The following is a 21,460-nucleotide window of genomic DNA, read 5'->3' as shown; positions in this document are numbered from 1 at the left end:
TTAACTGGGGACCCCGTTGTCGTGAGGGTAACCCAAATGGTCTGGTAATCTTCTTTGGCAATTACATTATGTAATTTGAGAGAGCTTAGTCTCTTGTTTCCGGAGTCGCTATCGCTCTTCTGGTCTTCGGAGCTACTGTCCGTCATCATTTGTACCTTTCTGTACTTTTCCTTATTGATTTTTTTTCTGTCAGTGGATTTTTTGTTTCCAGATCGGCATACACGTGTAATGTGTCCCATCTTTCCGCATTGCCTGCATGCTTTGTCCTTGAACCAGCAGTCCCTCTGGTAATGGGTGGATCTGCCGCAGCGATAACATCTCTCGAAACCCCGTGTCATTTCATGGGTGCCGCAGTCCTGTGGCTTTTGCTGTATCTCTGCAGCTCCTCTTGCTGCTGCTTCGTATGATACAGCTACACTGAAAGCCTTGTCCAGTGTCAAATCTTTCTCAGAAAGTAGCCTTTTTCGTGTTCAGGTAAGGCCTCACAGCGTCGGCGGGAAACCTGAGCGGCAGAGCGGGGCTATAAAAGCCCCAGAGACCAGGTAAGGCCTCACAGCGTCGGCGGGAAACCTGAGCGGCAGAGCGGGGTATAAAAGCCCGAGAGACCGGGTAAGCCCTCACAGCGTCGGCGGGAAACCTGAGCGGCAGAGCGGGATATAAAAGTCCCCAGAGATCAGGTAAGGCCTCACAGCGTCGGCGGGAAACCTGAGCGGCAGAGCAGGGTATAAAAGTCCCCAGAGACCAGGTAAGGCCTCACAGCGTCGGCGGGAAACCTGAGCGGCAGAGCGGGGTATAAAAGGCCCCAGAGACCAGGTAAGGCCTCACAGCGTCGGCGGGAATCCTGAGCGGCAGAGCGGGGCTATAAAAGGCCCCAGAGACCAGGTAAGGCCTCACAGCATCGGCGGGAATCCTGAGCGGCAGAGCAGGGCAATAAAAGGCCCCAGAGACCAGGTAAGGCCGCACAGTGTCGGCGGGAATCTCGAGCGGCAGAGCGGGGCTATAAAAGCCCCAGAGACCAGGTAAGGCCTCATAGCGTCGGCGGAAATCCTGAGCGGCAGAGCGGGGTATAAAAGTCCCAGAGACCAGGTAAGGCCTCACAGCGTCGGCGGGAATCCTGAGCGGCAGAGCGGGGTATAAAAGTCCCCAGAGACCAGGTAAGGCCTCACAGCGTCGGCGGGAATCCTGAGCGGCAAAGCGGGGTATAAAAGTCCCCAGAGACCAGGTAAGGTGTACCAGTCTCTGAACTCGGAGGGAAGGAGAGAGGTAAAAAGTAATCCAAGTGTGACGTCACCAGAAAGCGGGTAAGTGATTGGTTGGTAAGTATTTCTCCCTTTTAAGCTTAAATCTCTTTGGTTTATAGTTTCTAAGGTGTGATATACACCATCTAGAATTGGGGCAGAGGATATTTAAGAATAATATTAATAAATTTAATTAATTACATAGAATGGGAGATCAGGCGATGTGTTGCTGCTGCAATATGTGGGAGCTGGTGAACACCATTGATGCTCACGGTGATCACATTTGCAGTAAGTGTTGGCTGCTCAAGGAACTCCGGCTCTGTGTTGAAGAGCTGGAGACCGAGCTTCAAACACTGAGACACATCAGGGAGGGGTAGAGTTACCTGGACTCTGTGTATCACGAGGTAGTCTCACCAATTAGATTAATTAATTCAGATGTAGTCAGTGGCCAGGGTCAGGATGGAGTGACTAGAAGTGAGGCAGGTACGGGGATCCAGGAGGTAGTGTTGGAGGAGCCGCAGCCCTTGCACTTGTCCAACAGGTTCGAGGCTCTTACTCCCTGTGGGGACAGGAACAGGGACTGCAGGGAGGATGAGCAACCTGGCTACAGCACCGTGGAGCAGGGGGCCATTCAAGTGGGGGGAGTTAAAAGAAATGTTGTAGTGGTAGGGGATAGTATCATTAGGGGGATAGATAGAGTTCTTTGCAGCCGAGAGCGAGAGTCCCGAAGGCTGTGTTGCCTGCCCGGTGCCAGGGTTAAGGACATCTCCTCTGGACTGGAGAGAAACTTGGAGTGGGAGGGGGAGGAGCCAGTTGTCGTGGTCCATGTTGGTACCAACGACATAGATAGGACAAGGAAGGAGGTTCTGCTGAGGGAGTTTGAGCAGCTAGGGGCCAAATTAAAAAGCAGAACCACAAGGATAATAATCTCTGGATTATTACCTGAGCCACGAGTGAATTTGGCTGGACAAATAAAATTAGAGAGTTAAATGCGTGGCTCAAAGACTGGTGTGGGAGAAATGGGTTTTGCTTCCTGGGACACTGGCACCAGTACTGGGGCAGGAGGGAGCTGTTCCGTTGGGACGGGCTTCACTTGGCCAGTGCTGGGACTGGAGTCCTGGCGGATCATATAACTAGGGCTGTAGAGAGGGCTTTAAACTAACTAGTGGGGGGGAGGTTCCTAGAGAGCAAATAATAAAAATGACAACAGAGAAGGTAATAGACTTAAGTAGCAGTGGGGAAATTAAAAACCAGAGCATGTCAGGAAGGGGCAGAAGGTATGGAGTAAAAGGTAAAGTAATAAAAAGGGCAAAAGCAGGAACTAAGTGCCACAAAACATCTTTGAAAGTTCTCTATCTGAATGCACGTAGCATTCGTAACAAAATAGATGAGTTAATGGCACAAATAACTACATATGGGTATGATCTTGTGGCCATTACAGAAACATGGCTGCAGGGTGACAATGCCTGGGAATTAAACATACCAGGTTATTCAACGATCAGGAAGGACAGGCAGGAAGGAAGGGGAGGTGGGGTGGCTATGTTAATAAAGGAAGGAATCACTGTAATACAGAGAAATGATATTGGGTCAAAAGATCAGGATAATGAAACAGTTTGGGTGGAGGTAAGGAATAATAAGGGGAAAAAAACACTAGTGGGCGTAGTCTATAAGCCTCCGAACAGTGGCAACTCTGTTGGACGGAGTATCAATCAGGAAATAGTTGAGGCTTGTAATAAGGGAACATCTATAATTATGGGGGATTTCAACTATCATATTAATTGGACAAATCAAATTGGGCAGAGCAGCCTTGAGGATGAGTTCATTGAGTGTACTGGGATGGGTTTCTTGAGCAGTATGTAACTGAACCGACCAGGGGGCAAGCAACCTTAGATCTGGTCCTGTGTAACGAGACGGGATTAATTAAAAATGTCCTAGTAAAGGATCCCCTTGGAATGAGTGACCATAACATGGTTGAATTCCATATTCAATGAGAGGGTGAGAAGGTTGGATCTCAAACAAGCGTGCTAAGCTTGAATAAAGGAGACTATGAAGGTATGAGAGTGGAATTGAGTAGAGTGGATTGGGAAAATAGATTAAAGGGTAAGACGATACATGATCAGTGGTGTACATTCAAGGAGTTATTTTACAACTTCCAAAAAATATATATTCCACTGAGAAGAAAAGGGTGTAAAAGAAAAGACAGCCATCCGTGGCTAAGTAAAGAAATTAAGGATAGTATTCGACTAAAAACAAGGGCATATAAGGTAGCCAAATCTAGTGGGAGGATAGAGGATTGGGAAAACTTTAAAAGACAGCAAAAAATAACAAAAAGATTGATTAAGAAAGGGAAGATAGATTATGAAAGTAAATTAGCAAAAAATATAAAAACAGATAGTAAGAGTTTTTATAGTTATATAAAAAGAAAAACGGTGGCTAAAGTAAATGTTGGTCCCTTAGAGGATGAGACCGGGAAATTAATGGTGGGAAATATGGAGATGGCAAAAACACTGAATGAATATTTTACATCAGTCTTTACAGTAGAAGACACTAAGAATATCCCAACACTGGACAAACAGGGGGCTAAAGGGGGGAGGAGCTAAACACGATCAAAATCACTAAGGAAGTGGTACTCGGTAAAATAATGGGACTCAAGGCGGATAAATCACCTGGACCTGATGGCTTACATCCTAGGGTCTTGAGGGAAGTGGCGGTAGGTGTAAGGTCTGTGGGTTGTGCAGTTAATTACGACACAGACTTCAGGAGTAACATACAACAGGACTTTACTATTCGAAGGTCAGGGCGAATCTGCCCTATAAATCATGCCACAGCACTTATATACCGGTGTGGTCACCATCGGTATTACCGTATACAGAAGCCAAACAAGTAGTGCCACACCTAAAATAGTTCTCTTAAAGGTGAACGGTTACATACAATAGTCTCTTAAAGGTAGACGGTTACATACACTACAATCCTCCCTTTTTAGCTTACAACATACGTATTCCCCATTAAACATAACATATATTCAACTTCATGTAAAACAATTTACAGATATAGTCTCTGCGGAAAACAGTTCACAGGTTCAGTCTCTGTGGGAACAGTTCACAGATTCAGTCTCTGGTCTTGACTCGGTCCGAACAACATCTCTGTGGTGTAGCCGGTTCACATTGCTAGCGTGACTCATCCAATAGTCTTTCCCTTGACGTAACAGCTTGAACTTCCGTCCTGCTGAACCAGCAGTGCTGACTTTTACAAACAGCTGGACTGCCTTAGTAATTTTTCCCTACTTTCCCATTAGAAGTGATAATGATTTAGATGGTTATCATCTTCGGCTTCGTCTTTTCCTTTTTTGCTTCTTGGAGACTCTCGGGGCTCCCTTATCAGCTGCCAGCTGTAGCGCCACCATCTCCCTATGTTCCTTAGACTTTAAGTGCTTCATCCTGATTTCTGCACTTTGGGGAGTTTTCATCACAAGCTGGGCAGACCAAGTCCTCGTAATATTCCGTGTCACTCAACAGGTCATGGTAATATTCGGTGTCATCCTGAGCTAGTCTAGCGAGAGGGCCTGCTACTTCTTCCTTACCCAACTGGACGTTAGCCGACTGTTGTTCCCTCCCTAGACATCTTTCCTGAAGAGACTTCTTTATGCGTTCATATTCATCCCACTCTTCCTGGGTTTCCTGCAAATCCTTCACTAATGAATTCAATACTTCCCCTTCCATCGGAGATTGATTGATCGGGCTATTCCATCCTTCTACTGGAGCATCTGTTTCAACATTCTGTTGTTCCCATTGACGTGATTCAGCGTACTTTTGGCATCCCAGTAAAATCCGTGTTGCACCCTCAGCTATATCCGTAACTTTTGAGAGCTCCGAACTCCTTCCCTCTGAAGATTGAAGCTCGTGTTCAGATTGTTCCCATTGCAGGGTCTTGTCCCTCAACATATGAAGGAGTTGGCTGACCGTTAACTCTTCCACGGGAACACTGTGAATCAGAGTCTTCTCCATTTCATCCACCTTTTCCTCCAATGCTTTCACCTTCTTTTCCTCTTGTACTTTGGCTTTCAGCGCTCGGAGAAGTTGTGCCATGATGCTACCTAGCTCTTGTGCCATGATGCTCTGTGGCTCATGTCTTACAGTCTCTGTGTTTCTTACAGTTTCCTTTTCTTCCACTGAAAGGATTCCCAGTTGACTCTGTTCTTCAAGTTGTTGAACCTCGGTCATTGCCGCCTCATATTTGTCTTGGGTTTCCTTCAATAATTTCCTGAGTTCTTGGACATCTTGCCTTTCATGTTCTGCCATGTCTTTCACCTCTAATTTCTCATCTATGGATGGAACTTCCACCGATGAGTCTGTCTTGGCCTTGAGCTCATTAAGAATTTCCTGCAGCCTTTGGACTTCTTGCTCATGTTCAACCTTTAGTTGCTCATATGCTTCTACTGAAACTAGCTTTTCGGAGGTTGCCGAGTGATGCGCTATCAATTACTCATAAAAGACTGAGAGTTAAGAGAGTAGCTAAAGGTTTTTATTAACAAAAGAATGAAGGTCTGCCTCGAGTGGTCGACCGGTCCAGAAATACAAAGGGCTGGGGAGCAGTCACCTTTATACTAGGACTTGTGGGAGGAGTCAGCCGAGGCATGTCCAGGCATGTACACAGTGGAATACAAACAGTGGTTTACCACACCGAGTTAACCCCCTCCAGAATTGTAGCCTGGGCCTGTTCATACTGTTCTTTCAACTTCTCACACTCTGCTTGTAAAGAGTCGTAGAGAAGAACTGGAATAAAATCCTGGCTTCCTGAAGATTCCTCTTCATTTGCTTCTTTCGCAATTTTCTGTTGGAGTTCAGCCAAGGCTGCTATGCTATCTGCCTCTCGAAGTCTCACTGCCATCAAATCTTCTTTATTCTTGCAGTCTATCTCAGCCATTTTCCCTTTACTTTCATTTAACTGAGTGAGTAGTCCCTTATTCTGGGCTGAGAGATATTGCACCTTCTCCTGTAGACCATTGCACTCCTTCTCTGTTCGACCTAGCTGGTTACTGCTGATTTGGTTCTGTGTTTCAAGTTCCAACATCCTTTGCTTAGCTTCTTTCAGTTTCGCCCCTATAAGCTCCTCTTGCAACATGGCCACATTATTCTCATCAGGTAAAGAAGCGTTTCTCTTTTCTATGCCCAAGATTTTTTTCTGCATCTCTTTAAGTGCACACTGCAATTCAGCTTCTCTTAACCTTGCCTGCACTAGCTCTGTCTCCAATTGCAGAACAAAATCCTCAGTGTAACGTGGGTTGCCTTTATGCTGTATCTCTAGATCATGCAAATATTCTAACTCCTGAACATCATAAGGGAGATGTGATCGGTAATTGGTCACGATGGCTCTATGGTCGCTCTCTGCTTGAGCCAGCAGGTTCTGTTGTCTTTCCAGACTCTCCCATTCGGTGTCATAGAACTTTTTCATTGTTTTCATCTCTTGTACGAGACGGTAACTCAATTGTTCTAATTGTTGTCGTACTTTGAGATAACGTTGAGTTCGAGCCCGGTGTTCCTCCGTAATGCATATGTCTGTAACTTGAACAGACTCAAAATTCTCTGTCTTTATACACGCCATCGTTTTTCCAACCTTAGTCAGTGAGTTCATGTTAACCTTGTTTTTCATACTTGGGCTGGGCTTATCGTCTTCCGGCTCAGAGTCTGAGCTGCTTGTCTGCCCCGAGTCCTCACTCGCCATTGCTTGTAGGTAGTGCCATTCCATGTCTATTTTCTTGATCCACTCCCGTCCTAGAAGTGGTGGTCCTCCCTCAGGTAGTACGTATAAGTTCATTCTTGGGTGTTCTTTACCCCTATCTCTCACCTTGACTCTTATCTTTCCCATGGGGTATACTTTATGCCCCGTGTATGTCTGCAATATGAACTTGGTATCTCTTAAGGGTGTATGTGAGAAGAGCCGGTGGTAATCCCTTCGATTTATGACTGATACAGCTGATCCAGTGTCCAACTCCATTTTCACTTGGATTCCAGCTATTTTTAGCATGACCCAGATAGTTTGTAGGTCAGCTTCCTTACTCACATTATGCATTCTCAGACTACCCAGCTCCTGGCCGTTTGGGTCTGAGTCTGAATTCTGTTCGTCTGAACTCTTCTCAGCCACCTTGTGTACCTTGTTGTACTTTTCCTGTGATGGCTTCCTTTGGTTGTTGGTCTTCTTCCCTGACCGGCATACCTTAGCGATGTGACCCAGTTTGCCACATTTCCTACATTCCTGGTTCTTAAACCAGCATTGGTTCTGATCATGTGTTGTCTTCCCACAGCGATAGCATTTTGTTATACTCGAGGTAATTTGGTCCACACCGAGTGCCGCTGCCTTTAGCTGCATTTCCGCAGTTCCTTTCGCTGCGGCTTCGTGCGATGCTGCTATAAGGACAGCCCTGTCAAGTGTAAGGTCGTTCTCTTCAAGTAATCGCTTTTGCGTCCCTTCCTTGGACAGTCCGCATACGAACTTGTCTCGCAATGCCTCTGTCAGATTCCCTCCAAACTGGCAGTATTTCACTAGTCTATGCAGTTCGACCAAGTATTCCGCGTTGCTTTCGTCTTTCCGTTGCGTTCTCGCGTAGAATTTGAATCGTTCAGCCAACATCAACGGTGTGGGGTTCAAGTGATCCTTCAGAACAGCCACTATCTCATCGAAAGTCTGATCCGCCGGTTTAGCTGGTGATAGTAGATGCTTCAAGAGCCCGTATGTCTTTGCGCCCATCGAGTTTAGCAAGGTTATAGCTTTGTCGTCTTCTTCTATTTTGTTGGCCTCACAATAGATCTCAATGCGTTCCACGTACGTGGCCCAGTCTTCTATCTCCGAATTAAAATCGTTGATGTTACCACGCTTAGGCATCTTCCTCTCTTTGGGAACAACACAAGTATTTCTTTAAATTATTATTTCTTTCTTTTTCTAAGATGGCGGTTTTCCCGCGAAAATGGCGGTTTCCCGCTCTTATCTTCTCTCCCCGCCCACTTCAATGGCGGTTTCCCGCTTCTGTCTTCTTCCCCGCCTAATGGCGGCTTCCCGTGTTTCTTCCCTGGCGGGAGGGGTACACTTTCCCCACGGGCGACGGCCGCTGGCTTTCAGGTTCACAGCCTGCGCGTCGGCTTCAAGGCTTTCCCTTTTTTTTTTAAATTTTATGGCAGGGCGACCGGCTCTGGGTACCCCGTTGACGGCGAACAGGTTCAGCCGCTGGGCTGGCTCTCACACAGTTCCCCTTGCTCGGCTCTGTCTCTCTCCCGCTCGCTCGGCTCTACCGGCGCTGGGTACACCCCGTTGACGGAGGACAGTTCAGCCGCTGGACTGGCTCTCGCGCAGTCTCTCTTGGTCGGCTCTGCCTCTCCCGCTCGCTCGGACCCCAATCGCGCCTCCCAGCCCTCTCGCAGTCTGGTGCTTCTCTCCCCGGCTGCGGCTGAGTTTCTCTCTTCCCGCGCCTACGCTCCCGGTCGCAGCGCTTCGTGGCTTCGGTCACCGCCCGGCTTTTCCCGCCGGTTGCGGTCTCTCATGACGCCGTTGGACCCGACTTTTTGTCCGGCTCCTTTTCCCCCTCAACCGTGGTCGAGTGCCCAGCCCTTATCCTCCGGCTATTCTTTTCACTTTCCCTTACTCACAGTCACCGTGGCAGAAGGGACAGTCAGTGCCTGTTGCTGATGGAAGTTTTTGTCGCTAAAGTCTTCCTCCTTTCTATTGCTGCAGCCTTGAGTTTTCACCCAGCTGAATGACGAGGGCGGTTGCCTCTTTTCGACGCTCTTTCGTTGCTTTGAAAATATTGTTGCCGCAGGGTACGATCGGACTCGTCGCCACTGTAAAGTCTGTGGGTTGTGCAGTTAATTACGACACAGACTTCAGGAGTAACATACAACAGGACTTTACTATTCGAAGGTCAGGGCGAATCTGCCCTATAAATCATGCCACAGCACTTATATACCGGTGTGGTCACCGTCGGTATTACCGTATACAGAAGCCAAACAAGTAGTGCCACACCTAAAATAGTTCTCTTAAAGGTGAACGGTTACATACAATAGTCTCTTAAAGGTAGACGGTTACATACACTACAGTAGGGATTGTGGATGCATTGGTAATAATTTTCCAAAACTCCCTGGACTCGGCAAAGGTCCCAGCAGACTGGAAAACTGCTAATGTAACACCCTTATTTAAAAAGGGCAGTAGACAGAAGGCTGGAAACTATAGACCGGTTAGCCTAACATCTGTGGTAGGTAAAATTTTGGAGTCCATTATTAAGGAGACAGTAACAGGACATTTGGATAATCATAATTTAATAGGACAAAGTCAGCATGGTTTTATGAAGGGGAAGTCCTGTTTGACAAATTTGCTGGAGTTCTTTGAGGAAGTAACGTATAGGGCGGATAAAGGGGAACCAGTGGACATAGTGTAGTTAGACTTCCAAAAGGCATTTGACAAGGTGCCACACAAAAGATTATTGCTTAAGATAAAAAATCACGGGATTGGGGGTAATATTCTGGCATGGATAGAGGATTGGCTATCTAACAGAAGGCAGAGAGTTCGGATAAATGGTTCATTCTCAGACTGGCAATCAGTAACTAGTGGTGTTCCGCAGGGGTCAGTGCTGGGTCCCCACCTCTTTACAATCTATATTAACGATTTGGAGGAGGGGACCGAGTGTAACATATCAAAGTTTGCAGAGGATACTAAGATGGGAGGGAAAGTAGTGAGTGAGGAGGACATAAAAAACCTGCAAGGGGACATCGACAGGCTAAGTAAGTGGGCAGAGATTTGGCAGATGGAATACAATACTGGAAAGTGTGAGGTTATGCACTTTGGCAGGAAAAATCGTAGAGCAAGTTATTATCTTAATGGCAAGAAACTGGAAAGTACTGTAGTACAAAGGGATCTGGGGTCCTGGTGCACGAAACTCAAAAGGTTAGTATGCAGGTGCAGCAAGTGAGTAAGAAGGCCAATGGAATGTTGGCTTTCATTGCTAGGGGGATAGAATATAAAAATAGGGAGGTATTGCTTCAGTTGTACAAGGTATTGGTGAGACCGCACCTGGAATACTGCGTACAGTTTTGGTGTCCATACTTAAGAAAGGACATACTTGCTCTCAAGTCAGTACAAAGAAGGTTCACTCAGTTAATCCCGGGAATGAGGGGATGGACATATGAGGAGAGGTTGAGTAGATTGGGACTCTACTCATTGGAGTTCAGAAGAATGAGAGGCGATCTTATTGAAACATAAGATTGTGAAGGGGTTGGATCGGGTGGATGCAGGGAGGATGTTCCAGATGATGGGTGAAACTAGAACTAGGGGGCAGAGTCTTAGAATAAGGGGCTGCTCTTTCAAAACTGAGATGAGGAGGAACTACTTCACTCAGAGGGTGGTAGGTCCATGGAATATGCTGCCCCAAAAAGCTGTCGAAGCTACATCATTACATAAATTTAAAACAGAAATAGACAGTTTCCTAGAAGTAAAGGGAATTAAGGGATACGGGGAGCGGGCAGGAATTTGGACATGAGTCTAGGTTCGGATCGGTCATGGCCCTGTGGGTAGCGGAGCGGGCCCAGGGGCCGTGTAGCCTGATCCTGCTCCTATTTAGTGTGTCTAATTCTGTTAGATTCAGGAGATGGTTCTGTGATAGTGGATTGGCGGTTAGGATCAGATCAGCCATGATCTTATTGAATGGCGGAGCAGGCTCGAGGGGCCGATTGGCCTACTCCTGCTTCTATTTCTTATGTTCTCATGTTCTTATGTTCACTTAGGAGACCGCAGATGAATTTGTCTCGTAGAGAATCTGCCAGTCCTGCCCCGAATTTGCAGTGTCGGGTATCAACAATCTCCTTAAAATTCTTGTCCATCGGTTTGGCTGGAGTAATTAAGTTTCGTAACAGCCTGTATGTCCTTGCGCCCATTAGATTTAGAAGTACCGATGCCTTTTTATTATCTTCTATTTCATTTGCTGTGCAATATACCTCCACTCTTTCCACATGTGGCCCAATCCTCTATATCGCTATCGAAATCAGTAATATTGCCAGTCTTAGGCATCCTGAAAAAAAAATGGCACCTCCCGCGCTTTCCTTTCTTCCCCGCAGAAAAAAAATGGCGCCTCCCGCGCTTTCCCGCCGCTGCCACTTCTGACAACGCTGTTCTCCGCGGTTTTTATTTACATAGGTATTTTTAATAGGTGGAGACTCGTTCCCGCCGGACTCTCTGGGACTTTTCCCTCCCTCTGCTTGGTCCGAACGCCGACCTGCTTTGCAACGCCGGCTGTCTCCCGAGTGCTCCACCCTCTGTCTCCGTTTGCCTCCGCCTTCGCTGCTCGGCCCCGCTGCAGAGCCAGCCGATGGAGCTCCAGCCCGCCGCCCAGGAAGGATTATTGCAGTACCTGCCACCAGCTCGGCTAGCTGGTGAAACCAGAGTTTTTTTTATTTTTTTCTTTCTTGTTTTTCTTCGACTTTCGTCTGAGGAATCGATCTCCTTGAGGTGCTGCCGAATTGCAGGTAAGTCCGTTTCCAATTCGGCGCCACTGTTGTGTCCGTGTGTTAATGGAGACACGGAATGCAGGAGTTGGTTTAACAGGTGTTTACTGAACAAAGTCTGGAGGTGAACTAAAAGATACAAGACACTATACAGGCTTATATAGCCCGAGTGGCCACTACCGGCATTACAGTACACAGGGGCTCTTAAAAGGCACATACACCACACTGTTTTACCTTGAGTAAACGGCAGAAGTCCTTCATGATCTTGGACATGAATGGAGTACCTTGATCGGTGAGAATTTCACTGGGAAGACCAACCCTGCTGGATACGAAACAACTCTTTAGCAATGTTTTTGGAGGTCATGGTCCTCAGGGTAATGGCCTCAGGGTAACGAGTACCATAATCCATGATTACTAATACGTACTGATAGCCTTTGGCTGATCTTACCAAGGGACCCACAATGTCCATACCGATCCGGCTGAATGGTGTCTCTATGATGGGCAGTGGTATGAGAGGATTTCTGTAGTAGGGCTTCGGGGCATGTTTCTGGCACTCCGGACAGTTCCGGCAATAGTCTCGAACAGCTCTTGTCACTCTTGGCCAAAAAAATCTTCTCAGGACGCGGTCAGCAGTTTTCTCTGCCCTCAAGTGAGCTCCCAACAAGTGTGTATGGGCTAGGTGTAACACCGTATTAACATGTTCCTTAGGGACCAGCAACTGTTCCACAATCTCCTCATTTTTCTTGTTGACTTGGTACAACAATTGTTTGCGGATTTCAAAATGTGGATACCTTACCGGAACATGTTCATTAACCGGCTTACCCTCCAGGACTTGTACATTGGCTCGTGCATGGGCCAGATTGGGATCCCGGAGCTGGGCCATCCCAAATTGTCCCCCAATGGGTAGCTGTTCTGGTGTCGGCATCCAATCTTCTTCCTGTGACTCAGTCTGAGGATTGGGGATTACCGTCTCTCGAGAAGGCCCAGGGTTGGCCACTTCCTCCTCATCATCTGCCTCTTTGTCGGCAGTCTGAGTTTCTGATGCAGTATCTGCCTGTAACACTCGGAAGGGATTTCTGGGCAACTTATACCCAGCTTTACGGTTAGATACAGTACGCTTAAGTTTTTGTCAACCTGAGTTCTTGGGGACTGGTGTCTCAGCCTTCCAGAGTTCAGCATAGAGTTGGCAATCTCGGCCAAAGGAGAAGAGGGACTGGTAGATTTGGAACCACCGCCACTCGCACCTTGCAAGCTCCTTTATCAGATAATATGGTCACCTCTTCTGTGGGGTACTCTTTGGTATCCCCATGGGCAGCACGGTGGCATAGTGGTTAGCACCGTTGCCTCACAGCGCCAGGGACCCGGGTTCAAATCCAGCCTCGGGTGACTGTCTGTGTGGAGTTTGCACATTCTCCCCGTGTTTGCGTGGGTTTCCTCCGGGTGCTCCGGTTTCCTCCCACAGTCCAAAGATGTGCGGGTTAGGTTGATTGGCCATGATAAAAATTGGCCCTTAGTGTTAGGGGGGATTAAATACGTGGGGTTACAGGGATAGGGCTTGGGTGGGATGGCTGTCGGTGTAGGGACCGGGTGCTAGGGTTTGGATGATCAGCCATGATCTCGTTGAATGGCGGAGCAGGCTCGAAGGGCCGAATGGCCTACTCCTGCTCCTATCTTCTATGTTTCTATGTTTCTATGTATACAGGAAACACTAAGGGTACCTAGGGATCTAGCTGGATTTCCTTCCACCAGGTGGGGCTGGACCAAGAAGACCATGCTTCCTGTGTCGATCATAGCTTGAACTGGCTTCCCATTCAGCTGGACTGAGACCATTAGAGGTGGGTATTCTTCTTGCCACCAGCAGGACAGAAGCAAATTGCAGGTTCTTCCACCATCCGCATCTGGAGGCCCCTCCGTAGGCATGGGCTCATCAGACAGACGACACTGCCAAGACATGTGGCCAAATTCACCGCAACGCCGACAGCGATGGGTTTCCTGAGGGAATGGGGGAATGGATTGGTTCTCGGACCTTTGTTACCTCTCTCTGGCGGCCTTCATCTGGGCGGCGTAGAGGCCTGAACCTTTCTGGACTCCTTTTTCCCTTGTACTGCGGTCTCCTCTCTGTTCGGCTGTTTTTCAGGAGGGCGCTAGTGACTTGGTGCCATTCCACCACCTCAACGAGTTGATCAGTTGTTTGGGGATTAGCCTGACTTGCCACTCTTTTCATTTCGTAGGGCAGGGCGCGTAAATACCTGTCGACGACCAGCCGTTCCATTACTTGGGTCACAGTCAATTGGTCGGGTTGGAGCCATCCTGCTGCAACCCGAATCAGTTCATACATCTGACTTCTTGGGGATTCACTAGGTTGGAACACCCACTCATGGAATTTCTGTGCTTGAATTGGTGGACTCAGTTCATACCACCAAAGTATTTCAGAAGTCAGTTTTCCATAGTTAGCTGCAGCATCGCTGTCCAGGTCTAGATATGCTTCTTGGGCAGGACCAATGAGAAAAGGCGCCAAGAGCCCGGCCCATTGCTCCGGAGGCCATTTTTCCCTCTTTGCAGTCCTCTCAAAGGCCTGTAGGTAGGCCACTATGTTATCCTCCTCTGTCATTTTGGGAATGTAATGCCCAGCTGCATTGGTTGGCAGGTGCTGGCGAGAGGTTGATCAGCTGAGGCGTTTAGCCGCTCCAGTAGGTTTTCCCATAGCAGCTCATTGCCACGGCACTGTTCCTCAAATATTTTTTGTATTTTTCATGTTGGGCCATACTGGCCCTGACAAACTGCTGCAAAAGGGCCTCCATCGCTCCACCAAAGGGTTTTCAACAATGTGTGCTTTGTCCTCCCAGCCACCAGAGGGCTAAAGCCAGCACTCTCCACCATATGTAATCAACCACCACCTAGACCGAAGGGTGTGTTGATGCAGGGGGTGGAGGACACAAGCACAGTCACAAGATTGGTAAATGAAATACAGCAGTTAGCTGTGTTTTATTTTTAGAAAACGGGGAAAAAGGTTCACGTCTGTCAAAATAAAAAAACATACGATGTACAAAAAAAAATGAAGAACAAAACCATCACCTGCCACGGGTGGTTAGGAAGGCAGTCCTTAAATCAATTTCCTCCAAAAAACAATAAGCCAGGGTTACTTTACCACTGGATCTTTCTCAGCCAGTCCAGGGATCATATCAGGCTCTCAGAACTAAACAATATTCCACCCGGGTTCAATAGTAGACCTCTCTGTGGCAGCTGCAAGCTGGTTTTCAACAGCAGTCTTGGCTTTCTCCTCAGGCACTGGCCCTGAAGGGATGCACTAGTTTGCCTTTTGAACTCCTGAGCTAATGGGTAGATTTGCCTCAGGTGTGTTGGAGGTGGGTGTGGCCTTCACCTGAATTGGAGTGAGAGGGGGACTTTGTCTCCATCTGGTGGCCACATACCGTCCATCCACCACAAACTGCCCCAATAGCTCACACAAGATAGATGAATTAATGGCACAAATAGAGAAAAACGGATTTGATCTCATGGCCATTACTGAGAAGTGGTTGCAGGGTGACCAAAGTTGGGAACTAAATATTCCAGGGTACTTGACTTTCAGAAAAGATAGGCAAAATGAAAAAGGAGGTGGGGTAGCCCCGATAATAAAGGATGTGATAAAGGCAGTCATGAGAGAGGATCTTAACCCAGAAAATCAGGATGTAGAATCAGTGTGGGTGGAGCTAAGAAATAACAAGGGGCAGAAAACACTGGAGGGAGTAGTTTATAGGCCCCCTAACAGTAATCATAGTGTTGGACAGAGTATAAATCAGCAAATTAGAGAAGCATGTAACAAGTGCAATGCAATAATCCTGGGGGACTTTAATCTTCATATAGACTGGGCAAATCAAATTGGTAAAAGTAGCTTGGAGGACGAGTTCATGGAATACAGTCTCAGAATTTTTATCCAATAATTTGCCCACAACCGAGGTTAGACTGACTAGCCTGTAATTAGGCCCTACTCTTTCCTTAATTATCCTCTTGCTCTTTATGTATTTATAAAACATCTTTGGGTTTTCCTTCATTTTATTTGCCAATATTTTTTCATGCCCTCTCTTTGCTTTCCTAATTCCCTTTTTAATTTCACCCCTGCACTTACTATACTCCTCTAGGCTTTCAGCAGTTTTGAGCTCCCGTTATCTGATAAAGTTTCCCTTTTTTCCTTATTCTACCCTGTATGCTCCTTGGCATCCAGGGGGCTCTAGATTTGGTGGGAGTCCCACCCTTTTTCTTTGTGGGAACATATTTGCTCTGAACCCTGACTATCTCCTCTTTGAATGCCTCCCACAGCTCTGACACTGATTTACCTTCAAGTAGCTGTCTCCAGTCCACTTTTGCTAAATCACATCTCAGCGTAGTAAAATTTGCCTTTCGCCAATTGTTAACTTTTACTCCTGGTCTATCTTTGTCCTTTTCCATAACTACGCTAAATCTAACTGAATTATGATCACTACTACCAAAATGCTCTTCTATTGATGATACAATGAAATTCTCCTGTCTGTTGGCTGTAAAGGTACTATTTGAAGTCAGCTGGGCAATCTCAATCTGGTTCCTAGTGGGTACAGGCCTCATTTTGCACTAAGCAGGACATTTCAGTGATGACTGTCATGAGAAATGGCAAGTGTCATTGTGGTGCAGTGGAAGGATACTCTTCTGGGGTTATAGCTGAGGTACATTGTTGAGGGATCTTTAGTTTGCCTTGGGCTGCCTTTATAAAGGACCAGCCATCCATTGTTTATTTTGATTATTACATACACACACACAAACAGGAAAAGTAACTAATGGGACTCACATCTGCCTCTTGCTCCAAATCTTTCTGTTTCGTTTCCTCTGCTGCTTTCTTCTCTGCCTGTTTACGAGCTTCCTGGTTCAGTTCAAATTTGCTCCTTAACTCTCGGATTGGTTTCACCGCGTACCTCTTCACAGCTGGTTGAACTTTTTCTTTTTTACTCTTTTTAAAAAAGATACATGTTAAAAGCGTGTTCAAACAAAAGTGCCAACATAATGTGCTGACTGTCAAGTGCATTTAGCATCTTTGTCATTTTTTCCCCCTCCTCCTCTCCTGGTTCTTGTTTGCTGAAGGCTCGATGGATGTCCGCAGCACTCCAGTAGTTTGCCCAACTGTGGGCCCAGAATGTTGGCAGGCTGTGCAATCACATGAGGCATTACAGGTTAACCCAGTCCTGTTCTTGCCCAATTTCTACACATGCACAATTTCCAGGAAAGATTATTGGATAGAGAGCAGAAACCCTGCTTGTTTTGGCCCCTTGTGAGGTAAGAGATGCACAGGCCGATTGTAGCATAAGAAATAAGAGCAGGAGTAGGCCATACGGCCCCTCAAGCCATTCAATAAGATCATGGCTGATCATCGACCTCAACTGCACTTTCCCGCCCGATCTCCATATCCCTTGATTCCCCGAGAGTCCAAAAATCTATCTATCTCAGCCTTGAATATACACAATGATTCAGCATCCACAGCCCTCTGGGGCAGAGAATTCCAAAGATTCACATCTCTCTGAGTGAAGAAATTCCTCCTCATCTCAGTCTTAAATGGCCGATCCCTTATCCTGAGATTATGCCCCCTAGTTTATAATCTCCAGCCAGGGGAAACAACCTCTCAGCATCTACTCTGTCAATCCCCTTCAGAATCTTGTATGATTCAATGAGATCACCTTTCATTCTTCTAAACTCCAAGAGTATAGGCCCATTCTACATAAGGTAGCCCAGCAATCTTTCCTGCAGCTGACATTAGCACAGAGCGAAGGATTGAATCTGGCACTTTCCTGATCTGTCGGGCTCAGTACAACGTTGGTGAGTGCATTCATCCACATAGCCATTAGGACTTTTATTTTTACTCATTCGCGGGATCTAGATGCTGCTAACACGGCTGGCATTTATTGCCCATCCCTAGTTGTCCTTGAGAAGATGGTGGTGGGCCTTCTTCCTGAACCGCTGCAGTCCGTGTGGTAAAGGTGCTCCCACTGGAGGGAGTTCTAGGATTTTGACCCAGCAATGATAAAGGAACGGCGATATATGTCCAAGTCAGGATGGTGTGCGGCTTGGAGGGGAACTTGAAGGAGATGGTGATTTCATGCACCTGCTGTCCTTGTCTTTCTAGGTGGTGGAAGTGGTGGATTTGGGAGGTTTGGCTGCTGAAGGCGCCTTGGCGAGTTGCTGCAGTGCATTCTGTAGATAGCACACACTGCAGCCACGGTACGCCATTGGTGGAGGGAGTGAATGTTTAGGTTGTTAGATACAACTCAGTGGTTTGCTGGGCCGCTTCAGAGGGCAGTTAAGTGTCAACCACATTGGTGTAGGTCTGGAGTCACATATAGGGTAAGGACGGCAGGTTTCCTTCCCTAAAGGGCATTGGTGAACCAGTTGGGTTTCTACGACAATCCGACAGCTCATGGTTACTTTTACTGATACCAGCTTTTTATTTCCGGTTTAGCTAATGATAGGAGTAGAGTCAGTGGTGATGCCCCCATGAAGAAAATAGCCTGCTGGTGGCATAGTGGTTAGCACTGTTGCCTCACAGCGCCAGGGACCCGGGTTCAAATCCGGCCTCGGGTGACTGCCTGTGTGGAGTTTGCACATTCTCCCCGTGTTTGCGTGGGTTTCCTCCGGGTGCTCCGGTTTCCTCCCACAGTCCAAAGATGTGCGGGTTAGGTTGATTGGCCATGATAAAAAAATTGGCCCTTAGTGTTAGGGGGGATTAAATATGTGGGGTTACGGGGTTACGGGGATAGGGCTTGGGTGGGATGGCTGTCAGTGTAGGGACCGGGTGCTAGGGTTTGGATGATCAGCCATGATCTCGTTGAATGGCGGAGCAGGCTCGAAGGGCCGAATGGCCTACTCCTGCTCCTAGTTTCTATGTTTCTATGACATTCACTGGCAAGGCTCATGCCTCTTTGACTGAGGTATCAGAGGAGTCCAGGGCTCATGAAATAACACCCCAGCCAAGGAGTCAACACCCTCAGGAAGAGAGGATGAAGGAGGTGAGAAAATTGGCTCCTCCGATGCTTCAGAGATGAAAATTTCCATCTCTGAGTTATACAGACCAGGAATGTTCCAAGTCTGACATCCCAAGTTAGCTGATCACAGCCAGGACAGCAGTTAAATGCTACAACAGATGCAAAATACTGCGGATGCTGGAAATCTGAAATAAAAACAGAAAATGCTGGAAACACTCAGCAGGTCAGGCAGCATTTGTAGAGAGAGAAACAGAGTTACCGTTTCAGGTCATTGACCTTTCATCAGAACTGGAAGAAGTTAGAGACGTAACTGGTTTTAAGCAAGTACAGAGGCGGGGAAAGTGGGAGAGGGGAGGAAAGAACAAAAGGGAAAGTCTGTGATGGGGGAGTCAGAAGTGACTAAATGACAAAAGGGATGATGATGATGCAAGGCAAAAAGTGGGGTGGTAATGGAACAAGTAAAGAAACAAAAAATGGGTCTAGAGGAGCTGTAAATGGCAACAGCAGAATCATTACCAGCACCGGATGTTCGAAAAAATAGGAGCAGCGGTTATGATCTGAAATTGTTGAACTCGATGTTTGAGTTTGGAAGGTTGTAAAGTGCTGAAATGTTAATTTTGTTTCTCTCTCCGGAAATGCTCCACAAAAGTGTTTTCCAGTATTTTCTGTCGTATGTTACAATTGGCTGTGGAACAGGAAGGCAGCCCAGGTTCCCACTCCTGATCACTACACAGCAGGGCCTGCTGGAACTGCAAGTGCATGGACACCAGAGAGAACAGCATCAGGCTTGGCTGCCAGCCCCCGTGGTTCAATAGTCTGCTGGCACTCCCCTTCTAAGCTCATGTGGCCACTTAGGCGAGGTGCTATAGGGAGACTGTGGCCTATGGAACTGTACCCTAACAAGGGAGTCAATGCTACAGGAAAGGAGGGATGGGAGAACATATGTATAAAAGGAACATTTCCTTTCAATGAAATCATATGAAAATGTTTGGGTGGATTTTCTGTACAATTGTTACTCGCTGGCTTTTAATGTAAAGGAAGGTATTTTGAAAAGTAAACTGCTCTGTGTCCTTATCGTTTTAAACTGGGTGCACTGTGGTAGATTGTAGAAATGCCTGTCTTCAAATAATGCTTTACACTTCAGAACTCTGTGTGGAATTTGTGCCTCAACAGGAATGTTTAATTATTCATTTAATTAATTATCAATTAAATTAATTCATTTTGTAGAAATGTACACAAAAGTGAAGATAGAAAATGGTTTGAAAATGTTTACTTTGCAAAACAATTTATATATATATATCTATGTATCAGTTACTTTGGTCTTCTACTTTTACTGTTCCACATTACGCAGCTAAAAGAGTAGAGTCAGCAGGAGTTGCCAGGCCTTCCTCAAGGCTGATCTTTAAGAACCTACCAGGAGGTGTGTGAGGACAGCTTCCCGAATATATCCTTTAAACCACACCACTTTGACACGCAGTGTCAGATTGCAGTACACGTCCGACCTGCAATTTCTCAGGCCAGCTGACCTTGGGTGATGTTTTGAGATCATCTCAAGGAAATAATTTGAACATGCTTCCTGTGCACATTGTTCCCAGGTACGGTGAATGCACCTGATTGCTGGGCGGGGTAACTTAAAGGACTTTTGGGAATATTTAAAGGGCTGCAGAGCCCGTGAGATCCCAGTATACTTGCTGATCCTAACTTGCAAAGCTACTGTGTGGCATTAAAATCATATTTCTCCAGCAGCAACAAAGTGGACACTGCAGCAACAAGGACAAGCATCAGCAGGTGGTAACCAACAGGAAGGCTGCTTTAGTGCAGAAAAAAATTAAAGTGAGCGTGAATTCTTGCTGGTATTCATGGAAATCACTCCCAGGGCATGTACAGCACAGCTTAGATACAGAATAAAGCTCCGTCTAAACTCTACCATCAAACATTCCCGGGGCAGGTACAGCACAGTTATATATAGAACTAGCTGGAGTGCCCGGCGGTGCCGAGGGTTTTTTGAGGGCATGTTATGAAAAAAGTAGAAATAATTTTTATATATATAAATGAGTTTGTCTGTCTGTCTGTCTGTGTGGGAAGGAGAGAGAGAGGGAAAGAGAGAGAGAGAGGGAAAGAGAGAGGGTGAAGGAGAGAGAGAGAGAGAGGGAAGGAGAGAGAGAGAGAGAGGGAAGGAGAGTGAGAGAGAGAGGGAAGGAGAGAGAGAGAGGGAAGGAGAGAGAGACAGAGAGAGGGAAGGAGAGAGAGGGAAGGAGAGATAGAGAGAGAGGGAAGAGGAGAGAGACAGAGAGAGAGAAGGAAGGAGAGAGAGAGAGGGAAGGAGAGAAAGAGACAGAGAGGGAAGGAGAGAGAGAGAGAGAGAGGGAAGGAGAGAGAGAGAGAGGGAAGGAGAGAGAGACAGAGAGAGAGAGGGAAGGAGAGAGAGACAGAGAGGGGAAGGAGCGAGAGAGAGGGAAGGAGAGAGAGAGAGAGAGGGAAGGAGAGAGAGAGAGAGAGGGAAGGAGAGAGAGAGGGAAGGAGACAGAGAGAGAGAGGGAAGGAGAGAGAGAGAGAGAGGGAAGGAGAGAGAGAGAAAGAAAGAGGGAAGGAGAGCGAGAGAGAGAGAGAGGAAGGAGAGAGAGAGGGAAGGAGAGAGAGAGAGAGAGAGGGAAGGAGAGAGAGAGAGAGGGAAGGAGAGAGAGAGGGAAGGAGAGAGTGATGGAAAGAGATAGAGAAGAGAGGAAGACACCCCGGGGAA

At 46.9% G+C, this 21,460-nt stretch overlaps 1 protein-coding gene across 2 annotated transcripts in view; it reads right to left on the bottom strand.

Moving 5' to 3' along the window:
• drc7 (dynein regulatory complex subunit 7) overlaps positions 1–16,943 on the bottom strand; it is a 166,415-nt gene extending 149,472 nt beyond the window's left edge. Inside the window, exon 1 of one of the 2 annotated variants that reach the window (XM_085980801.1) lies at positions 16,539–16,943. In XM_085980801.1, the coding sequence (XP_085836927.1) occupies positions 16,539–16,772 (234 nt within the window). In that variant the 5' untranslated portion in view covers positions 16,773–16,943. The remainder of the gene's footprint in view (positions 1–16,538) is intronic. The other variant, XM_085980799.1, reaches the window with a different exon arrangement.
• Positions 16,944–21,460: the final 4,517 nt, after the last annotated feature.

The sequence above is a fragment of the Somniosus microcephalus genome, unplaced genomic scaffold, assembly GCF_052327205.1.
Source record: "Somniosus microcephalus isolate GS21.2 unplaced genomic scaffold, FLI_Smic_1.0 scaffold558, whole genome shotgun sequence".
Classification (NCBI taxonomy): domain Eukaryota; kingdom Metazoa; phylum Chordata; class Chondrichthyes; order Squaliformes; family Somniosidae; genus Somniosus; species Somniosus microcephalus.
This window is presented reverse-complemented; position numbering and strand designations above follow the sequence as displayed.